This window comes from Phocoena sinus, chromosome 3, assembly GCF_008692025.1.
Source record: "Phocoena sinus isolate mPhoSin1 chromosome 3, mPhoSin1.pri, whole genome shotgun sequence".
Classification (NCBI taxonomy): Eukaryota; Metazoa; Chordata; class Mammalia; order Artiodactyla; family Phocoenidae; genus Phocoena; species Phocoena sinus.
Window position 1 is genome coordinate 9701647 of NC_045765.1, and position 9602 is coordinate 9711248.

The window sequence follows — 9602 nt, forward strand, 5'->3', positions numbered from 1 at the left end:
GGACCCCGTACGGCCAATATGGCTGCGCCCGTACGGCAGGCGCGCAGCCTGCTCGGGTTGGTGACGACCCTAGGCCCGGGCTCCCGCGGCTACCGAGCGCCTCCGCCCCCGCGCCGCTCAAGGGGGCCCTGGTGGCCCGACCCGGATGACCCACTGACCCCGCCCTGGCAGCTGGGGCCGCGCTATGCAGCTAAGCAGTTCGGGCGGCATGGCGCCGCCTCCGGGGTGGCCGCCGGTTCTCTGTGGCCTTCGCGGAAACAGCTGCACGAGCTGGAAGCTGAGGAGCGCGAATGGTACCCGAGCCTGGCGGCCATGCAGGAGTCGCTGCGGGTGCAGCAGCTGGCCGAGGAGCAGAAGCTACAAGCCAGGTGCGAGCGTGCGGTCGGGCAGGCGCGGGGCTGCGGGCCGTGGGTGAACTGTGTCCCAATAGCAGTACTTAGTCCATCGGGCAATTTATCGCGGGGTTTGCATGCAGTATTTACGTGAATCCTCACCTAGATACAAAACAGACTTCTGAATAACAGTTCATTTAGTCATTCATCAACAAATCTTTACTGAACGCCTACTGTGCGCAAGGCCTTGCCCCCCCTACTGAGGACACAGCAGGGAACAAAACAAAGATAATTTCAGGTGTCGACAGAGAGCCATTAGGAAAATAAAATTGGGTGGAGAATGCATGCCTGAGGGAGACTTCGGTTTGGTAAGCCTCAGGCCTCTCTGAGAATTTGACGTTTAAATGTTTAAGCAGAAACCTGAATGATGAGTGGTAGTCAAAGGAAGATCGTAGGCAGAGCGTTCTCAGTGGCGGGAACAGCTGGTGCAAAGGCCCTGAGGTAGGAATGTGCTTTAAGGAACAGCCTGGACATTAGTGTAGCTGGGGAAGAGTGGGAGGTGATGGGGCATGGAATCAAGGGCAGAGGTCAGCCTTGGAGGCAGGTCTGAAGGATTTGGAGTAGAATGGAAGCAAGACCAGGGACATTGATTGTGCCACTTAACCAAACGGAGGGGGCAGCCAAAGGCAGGCAGGTGTGTTCCCGGTGTTTATTGTTCTTGTCCTCACAGCAGCTCTAAGAGGAAGAGGGAACCACCCTTATTTCAGAGATAGGACACTGAGGCCTAGGAAGGTGAAGTCACTTGTCCAGTCAGGTAGTGAACGGTGGAGTTAGGATGTGAACACCTCTCTGATAACCTCAGTTATCCCAGCTAGTTGACCCTGCCAGGGGGCTTTCAGCTTCATGTTTCTAATTCTTAAAATGGGACAGTGACTCACACCTACACACTCACAGGATTGGAGGGAAAGGTCCAATCCATTTCTGGCCTTCACTTCTGTCCCTCGAAGTAGGCCTGCCATACAGTGGTTGCTCAGTGATGTCTGTAGGACGGAGGCGTGAGCTGTGGGAATAGCTGGCGTAACACGCAGCATAACATGCGACATTCAGTAGACAGCTCAAGGAAACGTTGCGTTGACTTGGGGTCTGCTCCTAGGAATTACTGGGGCTTGGTTCTCTCATGCTCAAGGCTACACATGTTGGTTTCTCTTCCCCGCCTCTCTTCACTTGCCAAGAATTTTTCTTCGCAGTTTTAATGGTCACCATAAGTCTTCCCGGTCTTTCATCTGGAGATGTGGGGGCCTTGGGAGAGGCAGGATGTGGGCAAAGGCTTGGGGGTGGGGAGTGGGGTGGATGGGTACTGCTCTGGCTGCCCTCACTGACCACTCTCTTTCCCCTGCAGGGAGCAGCTCATTGAAGAGCGCATGGCCAAGATGCCACAGATGATTGAGAACTGGCAGCGGCAGCAGCAGGAGCGCAGGGAGAAGGAGCAAGCAGACAAGGAGCGGAGGGCTCGGCTGCAGGCTGAGGCCCAGGAGCGCCTGGGATACCACGTGGACCCGAGGAGTGCCCGCTTCCAGGAGCTGCTGCAGGACTTGGAGAAGCAGCATCGCAAGCGCCTCAAAGAGGAGAAACAAAGAAAGAAGAAGGAGGCACGAGCTGCTGCGATGGCCGCTGCTGCAGCCCAAGACCCAGCAGACTCTGCAACACCCAGCTCCTGAGTTGTGTTCTTTCCCAATAAAACCTGCTGCCTGATAGCCCCACCCCTGAAAAGCTCTGCATCCTCTCTTATCACACCCCTCCCTGGGCACCCTGGTTCTTTCCCCAGCACGTGGAGCCAGGGAATCCCCACCCTTCCCTGACTCTGCTCACTTAGGGACTCTAGGCCATGCCGACTAACTCTGGGGCTTCAGGGGGAGTGAAAGGGGGATGCAATGGGGAAATAATGGAGGAGCAGATGGCAGAGGAGAAGAGGGCTTCTGTTTACCAACATTAATCTCCAGTAATTAGCCAATTACCAGGGGGGAAGTGTAGCCAAAACAGACTGTGGTGATGATGGTGGGGGGCAGGGAGAAGCAGCCCTTCCAAGGCTGAGCCAGGGCTGGGGCTCATTGCCTGGGAGTGAGACAGCTTGGGGGAGGGGGAGTGAAGACACTGGGAGCCACAATCTGCAGAGGTTGACAGACCCCTCTGCCCCTTCATGGCATTCCCACATCTCCTGTGTCCAACTAGCCCCAGACCCACACAAGCTGGAGTGGGAAGCCCCAGCAGGCACAAACCACAGGACTGGCTTTTAAAACTTTATTCACTTCAAAATCTTTTATCAGAGACACGGTTCTGTTCTGGGGTGGGGGGTGGCCTTGACCTCCAGAATGACTCTGATGTTTCCCCTTCCCCAGGCAAGACAAACCAGACCTCCTCCTCCCCAGCAAAAGGATGCAGGATGGAGGCCAAGGCCAGACCATGGAGGGGTCTTGGGCCTCCGAGTGCTCACCCCAGATGGAAAGATTTGGGCCACTCCAATGGAGAATCAAAGTTTGGAGCTCCAGCTACCCCTCACCCTGCAGGAGGGCGGGGGAGCTCTCAGGGGCTCTTTGGGGGGATGGGGAAGCAAGCAGCCGCCTCTCCATCTGGCTGCAGGGAGCTGGGACAGAGGCCAAGAGGGGCCCATCTGTCACCTCCAGTCCTGCCAGCTCCTTGGAGCAGGCTGGGCTCGGGTGGGGGATGGGAGGACAGCTGTCTGGCCCAGGTCTTCTCAGGCCAAGATGGGAATGCGGGGCCACTTTAGGAGAGTGGGAAGTTGGGGTGGAGTGTTTTGGTTTTTATTAGTTTTTGATTTTTTTTTCCACTTCTTAAATAAACATGAATATATATATATTTTTTTCTTTTATAAAACTTTTGTGGAGTTGGGGGTGGGGAGGAGGGAGCGGTGGGCGGCCTGGCCTCCCGGCATCACTCGTCATCAAAGTTCTGACTCAGGAGGAAGTTGGCAGCCAAGTTCTCGTTTTTTTCACAAGCGAAGTAGGCCTGGATCACCAGGCTCTCTGGGAAGCCCAGGGCCTTCAACTGCGGGAAGATGGGCAGGTATGAGCAAGAGGTAGGGGCCCTGCCCACCCATGAGGTCACCCCTCTCAGCCAGATCTCTTACCCTCTCTATAGCCTCTTTTTCCTGCGGTGTCACCTGGATGTAGTTCATCTGTGGGGCCTCCTCGCCTATCGCGCCCACCTCACCCTCCACATCCGAGATGTCTGCCAGCTCCCCAGGGGGCTCGTTCAACATCTGGATGAATTGCTCCTGGTGCCGGCTGATTTGCTGTGGGAGACAGAGAAAGTGGTGGTGACCCACAGCCCTTGTCCCCCGCTTCCCCAGGTCCCTGTTACAGCCCTTGCTTTTTCTTTCATGCACTCAGCAAATATTTAGAGGGTGTCTATTCTGGCCAAAGAGCCACACGGTGGACATGGGCCCTGTCCTAGAGGAGCTGATGTTCCAGGGTGGAGAGGCAGGCCGTAAACAAGCAAGCAAGTTGACAGCAACTTACAATGTAAATACTGGGCGTAACATACATTAGGGTAGATCTTGGGCTGGGAAAGACACTTTAGGCCAGGAGCAAGGGCCCTGTGAACTATTGGATGGGGAAGGAAGTTTCCCTCCACATAGAGCAAAAATCAAGTGCAAAGGCCCAGGGATGGGGTCCATTTGGAAAATTCAAAAAGCAAAAGATCCATGTGGCAAAACAGTAAACCAGGAAGGGAAGGAGGAAGCAGAAGATCAGATCAGAGAGGAAGGGACCAGATATGCTTTCTTCTAGTGTGACGGGACACCACAGTGGTGAGGATTAAATAGGGAAAGACATCTGTGTACCTTTTAAAAAGATTAACTCATCTGGGTGTTGCGTATCTGGGGGTTCTAATATGCCACTCTCTCTTTTTATGTACATCTGAAAATTTACACATCAAAGGAAAAAGTGCTTTTTCAGGAATCTGGCTCCTAGTGGAGAATGGACCGTGGGGGCTGTGCAGATGCAGAGAACTGGGTGGTGGCTGCCAGGGGACCTGGGAGAAGATTAGGTGGCAGCCACAGAGGTGGAGTGCGGGGCTGGGCTGAGTGAGATGTTCTGGAAGTAGAGCAAAGAGGACAGGTGAGAGACAACCCCAGCAGGCCCCCAGTGCCTGGGGCTCAAGCAACCCCAGGTCCTTGCGGGGTTACGGAGGGCTGGGAGGATCTGTTCTGGTCTTGGATATCTAGAAAGCATTTTCATGGAGGTATCAAGTCAGTCACGGGAGAGCATGGCATCCAGAGGGCCCAGACTGGTCATATGGATTTAAGGGTCGCCACAGACTGAAAGCCCCAGGATTGACTGCAGATAAATGGAGATGCGCAGCCCTGGCCCTCCAACATCTGGAGGTGAGCGGGAGTCAGCACAGGAGACTGAAAAGTCGGCGGTAGAAGCAGCAGACGCCTGAACCAGGAGAGGCAGGTTTTCACAGAGGAGGACCCAGGAGACCCTGTCACACCCAGGGGCCACTGCCCCTCTGCCTAGGAACCTTCAAGGACAGGATGGAGCCTTGCTGAGCACGGTGGTCCCGAAACCAACTAGGGCACACACAGCAGTCCTGGGTGCTGCCCATACAACCCTATGGACATTCAGAAAGCAACAGCAAAACGCAGAGTGGAGCCAGAGCACAGGATCCAGAGACTGGAGGCAGACACACACTCCACCAGTTGCCAGGCTGCTCCAAGCCTCTGACATCTTCCTCCATGGAGTGGAGATGACAGTAGCACCCACACCTTACAGAGTGGTTGAGAGCATTACATGAAACCACGTAGGTAATTAGGTCGCACGGAACAGGAGAAGGCTGTCGTTAGTCCTGCTTTCCAAGCATAGAGATGCCTACATACCACGCTGGGCCAGGCTCACTCTCTGGGGCTGTGGTACCCACAGGAGAAGGGAGATGGTACCTGCACTGACTCCCTCTGCCCCCAGGCCTGTACCTGTAAAAGCTGGGGGTTCTCCTGGCCCAGCTGCTGAAGCAGGGCTGGCAGCAGCGCCGGGTTCTGCTGAATCACCTGCCGCATGTTCTGGAACTGGGGCTGATCCCGCAGGAATTCCAAGGGGTTCTCTCCTGCTGGCAGGAGGAAAGGGTGTGGTCAGATACCACCCTGGGCTCCCTGAAGTATGGGGGCTTGGGATGAGTCAGGTGCCTTGACAGCAGACACCCCACATGCACACCTCCCAATCCACTCACCTGCTTCTGTGGCTGGCTGCTCGGGTACTTGGCTCTCCTGGACAGAACCGTGTTCCGGCTCGGGGCTCCCAGGAATTCCCTGTCAGGGGTCCTATTTAGTTCAAAGCACAGACTGCCCACTGCCTCCTTCCTGCATACTCAGCCCTGGCGGGAGACACGTGAAGCCTCTGCTCTGCCCTCCACAGGTCCACCCCATCGCTCATGTCCAGGCTCCTGCAGGAGGTCTTTCCTGGCTAGAACCATAACCCAAAGGCTTTTGGGGGCAGATTTTGACCAGCCAGCAGGGCACCGAAGCCTGCATGCTCCCTTGAGGACTCCCCAGGCAGCAGCAGCCCCACCTCACCGTGAGTAGATACTCCACGGCCCGGTGGGGATTGTTATAGCTGGCCCTCAGGGCAGCCACGACCCGCTCCCGCTCGTAGCCCATGGACATGATCTCCGTCAGCATCGTCTCGTACTCAGAGCCAGTCACTGTGGAGGGAGTGGCAAAAGGTGGGTCACCAAGGAGAGGGAAGGACAGCTCCCAGGCCCTCCCACACCCCCACAAGGCCCAGCTGATGACTGGGGCACCCAGTCATTTTCGCTCTGGGGACCACCCACCCACCTAGCGTGGAGGCCGCGTCTTCCTCTCGCCCGCTGCTACCTGAAGAGGGAACAGAGCTGCAAATTCAAGAGAGAGAAATCGGACCCTGGCTTCTGGTGGCTTGCCCTCCCCCAAGGTGTGTGGAACCACAAACGTGGGCGCTGAAATGTGCCGGAAAGACAGGGCCCAATCTGGGGCTGCTGCTCCCTGCCTTACCCGGACACAGACTCCGGGGAGGTCGTGGGGGCTGATTCCTCCGATGGGCTCTTGTCCTCTCTGGCGGTAGGTGGGGGATTGGACATGCCTGAGGCAGGGGCCGATGGGAAAGATGTGGAAGACTCCGGGGCAGCAGTGGGTGAAGCCTCTGGGGGTACTGAGGTGCCTGGGCTAGTTTTGGCCTGTGACACCCAGAAAAAGGGAGCAGGCATCAGTAACTCTATCTAGCCCCAACATCCTTCCACATCTCAGCCCCACCCTGTTCACGGCTAATCTCTCTTGGGCACACATGCTCTTTGCCAGCTCCCCAGCTAATCCACCCATCCTCCCAACCAGCATACATCACCCACCTTGGTCACCATGACGACCACGAAGTTCTTCTCATCGATGTGATAGTCCTTGATGGGGACATCATCGCTCAGGATCTTGCCAGCATAGATGAGTTTCTGTCCAGCCACGGGGAAAGCATCACGACCCTTCTCAGCTTCTATCTTCTCCTTCAGCACCTTCACCTGGAGGAAGGGGTAGACAGTCACTGCAAACCCCGAGATTCTCTCTTCCCTTCTAGTTTGGGGGCAGGGGGGAGGCTGCATGCCCTGATGGCTGAGAAGCTAAGCTTCATAATCAAGCATACTAGACCATTCCACAATTAAACAGAAGATTTGCTGAACACCTGATATGTGCCAGGTGCAGTTTTAGACACTGACGATACAGCAGAGAACAAAACTCAATACAAGTCCCTGTTCTCATAGAGATGACATTTGAGAGAAAAAAAAACACATATTTCAGATGATGTAAACATGATGAAACGCAAATCAAAATAAACGGGAGATAGGACCATTCCTCACTCCATGCTGCTGAGTGACCTTTACTAAGAGAATCCTAAGTTGACATCTCTATTGTAAACGTACACGGGTCACAAGTTTATTAAAGCCTCATATTAACTGAGTGAAACAGTTACCATTAGCCTCATTTTATATCTGAGAAAAACAGAAGTACAGACAGATTAACCAACTTGCCCCAAATCAAAAAGTTAGGCTGGTCAAAAAATCTGAGTCTGTTTCCTTTTCTACAAAAAGTGAACTTCAATGTCTCCCTCGTGGGGGAAATTGTGCAAAAAGTGCCAAGTACATATGTTTGTTAGGTCCTAAGTCTCTTTTCAGCTAAAAGGACAGCATCATGTTTAGACCGTGGGCTCTCACTTGAGGCAACTCCGAATTGAAACCGCTCTGCCATGACCTGCTTTTGTGCATATGCAACTATACCGAAGTTCTTTAATCCAAGTTTCCGCATCTGTGAAGTGAGGAGACTCAGAGTCCCCAAATGACAAGCCTACTTCGCAGATTTAGTAAGATAACATAAAAACGCTCAGCGACTGGTGAAGAACAAACACGGACCACTGAAACTCAAGACCGTTTATTATTATCGTCGTTGCTGTCATCACCCGGCATCTCCTGGTCACTACTCCCAGATTCGGCCACCAATGTCCCGAGGAGAAGCCTACAAAGCTGGGAACTCGGAGGACCCATCCCAGAGCAGGCCGGCCGAGAATCCGAGCCCGCGGCTCCCGCGCCCCGCGAAGACACTGACATTGGACCCGGGGCCTGGCGGGCGCCCCGGGGGTGGAGCCTCGCCTGGAGAGAGATCCAAGAGCTCCGCCCGAGCCACCAGGGGCTGAGCCGGGGACCATCAGGGTATCTGGGAAAGTCAGGCCCGTTGGGAGAATGGGCACTGCCCGGCGCCGCGCCGTCTTCCCCGCCTCTCTTGTCAGGATCCCGGCCTCCCCGCCCCCACCCCATCCCCGGCACCCGTCGCTCCCGCTCCCGGGCTCCGGCCTGGCTCGCACCGTCTCATCAGGCTCCATGCGGATCTTGAAGGTCTGCTGCTGCAGCGTTTTGAGCGTGATCGTGACGGCCATGGTGGGGCCCGAGCGACGCGGCGGCCCCGGGATCCTCACACAACATGCAACTCACGCCGCCGCCATCTTAGCGCCCAGCCGCGCCGTAAGCCGACCGCTTCCGGGGCAGGCGGTGCGCGCGCCGACCACCGCAGCACGTGTCCTGAGCGCGCCCCCTTTGCCTTCGTGAGCATGCACAAGAGAGCGGCCTCGAGCCAGGCATGCGCAGACTAAACTGTGCTCCGGGGGTGGGGGGGGGGCTTCTCGCTCAACTGTCACGTGGCTTCCTGCGAGTGACGCCATGCCCGTTAGCGGTGACGTCATGTGGCCACAAAATGGCTCCGACGTCCCCAGTGTCAAGCCTACGAGTTTCATTTATTTGTTGACGTTGAACTCTTCATGTACTTGTTATACTTTTACTTCTTCCATAAAATGTTCGTGTTTTTTTGCTCATTCCAAATGAGTTGTATTCTGGTCTGGCTACCCTGACGGGAAGCCTGTCAAGCCCTGAAAGAACTAAAGGATACTTGAAAGGTCACCAACAATTAAACGAAAATTCTGTAAACACGTTTGGCCAAGGAACTGGGGACACGAGGCCATTTTGTGGTCCCATCCATTCCTGAGGGAAGAGCTGGATTTTTGGAATGAATCTGTCCTAGCTCCTGGGTCTCCCCACGTCTCTGCTGCTCCTTCCCTGATCACTTTGTTCACCCAGCTACCCCCAGTCTGACCCCAAAGTTTTTAAGGAAGATGTAGCTTCCCTACACCGAATACAAAATTCTCTCCTTAAACTTTCCCTGGATACGCCAATCCTGGAGGCTTCCCAGAAGGGTGGCGCTAGGCCACAGGACACAGGAAGCTCAAAGGAGGCCTATCCAAGGAACAAGGAATCGAAGAGTTGATTGGCCGAAGCTGAAGAGGGTGCTTTGGCAGACAGGATGGAGGTGATGGTCTTATCTTCCAGTTAATGGGTGAACTCTCCCCCGCAATCCTGAACTGACCATTACCTGCCTCCTAAACTGCTCTTCTCAACATTCCCATCCAAGTAGGACACCAGGCAGTCGCCTGCCACCTGACTCATTACCCAACTGTTACCAGGTCCTACTGCTTCTCCCTTCACTGCATGCCCTGAGCTAAGAAGCTTCCACAAGAATAGGCCAGACTTGGCTGAGGGATTCTTTTTTTTTTGTTTTGTTTTTTTTGTTTTTTTTTTTTTTTTTGCGGTAAGTGGGCCTCTCACTGTTGTGGCCTCTCCCGTTGTGGAGCACAGGCTCCGGACGCACAGGCTCAGTGGCCATGGCTCACGGGCCTAGCCGCTCCATGGCTCATG

The 9602-nt window shown here is 55.0% G+C and overlaps 2 protein-coding genes across 3 annotated transcripts; one reads left to right on the plus strand and one right to left on the minus strand.

Annotated features, from left to right (window-relative positions):
• GADD45GIP1 (GADD45G interacting protein 1) lies at positions 1-2098 on the plus strand. The gene is made up of 2 exons (XM_032628215.1): positions 1-368; positions 1732-2098. Exons 1-2 carry the CDS (start codon positions 19-21, stop codon positions 2048-2050), a joined length of 669 nt encoding a protein of 222 aa, XP_032484106.1. The 5' UTR covers positions 1-18; the 3' UTR covers positions 2051-2098.
• Positions 2099-2616: 518 nt separating this feature from the next.
• On the minus strand, positions 2617-8501 carry RAD23A (RAD23 homolog A, nucleotide excision repair protein). 2 transcript variants are annotated; one of them, XM_032628214.1, is made up of 9 exons: positions 8222-8501; positions 6726-6887; positions 6376-6557; positions 6181-6236; positions 5920-6047; positions 5577-5655; positions 5323-5453; positions 3478-3642; positions 2617-3395 (listed from the first exon to the last, which is right to left on the minus strand). In XM_032628214.1, exons 1-9 carry the CDS (start codon positions 8291-8293, stop codon positions 3282-3284), a joined length of 1089 nt encoding a protein of 362 aa, XP_032484105.1. In that variant the 5' UTR covers positions 8294-8501; the 3' UTR covers positions 2617-3281. The 2 variants fall into 2 exon arrangements, with proteins under 2 accessions (XP_032484105.1, XP_032484104.1); XM_032628213.1 differs by having other exon boundaries at positions 5323-5456; positions 8222-8497.
• Between the last annotated feature and the right edge of the window lie 1101 nt (positions 8502-9602).

Bases quoted from the DNA above. Each gene is read 5' to 3' on its own strand.
- RAD23A (XM_032628213.1), bottom strand. From the start codon at position 8,293: ATGGCCGTCACGATCACGCTCAAAACGCTGCAGCAGCAGACCTTCAAG. The intron at 6,237-6,375 runs GTAAGGCAGGGA...TTGAATTTGCAG, and splicing joins TCCCCGGAGTCTGTGTCCGG to CTCTGTTCCCTCTTCAGGTA. The intron at 3,396-3,477 runs GTAAGAGATCTG...ATCTTCCCGCAG, and splicing joins AAAAAGAGGCTATAGAGAGG to TTGAAGGCCCTGGGCTTCCC.
- GADD45GIP1 (XM_032628215.1), top strand. From the start codon at position 19: ATGGCTGCGCCCGTACGGCAGGCGCGCAGCCTGCTCGGGTTGGTGACG. The intron at 369-1,731 runs GTGCGAGCGTGC...TTTCCCCTGCAG, and splicing joins GAGCAGAAGCTACAAGCCAG to GGAGCAGCTCATTGAAGAGC.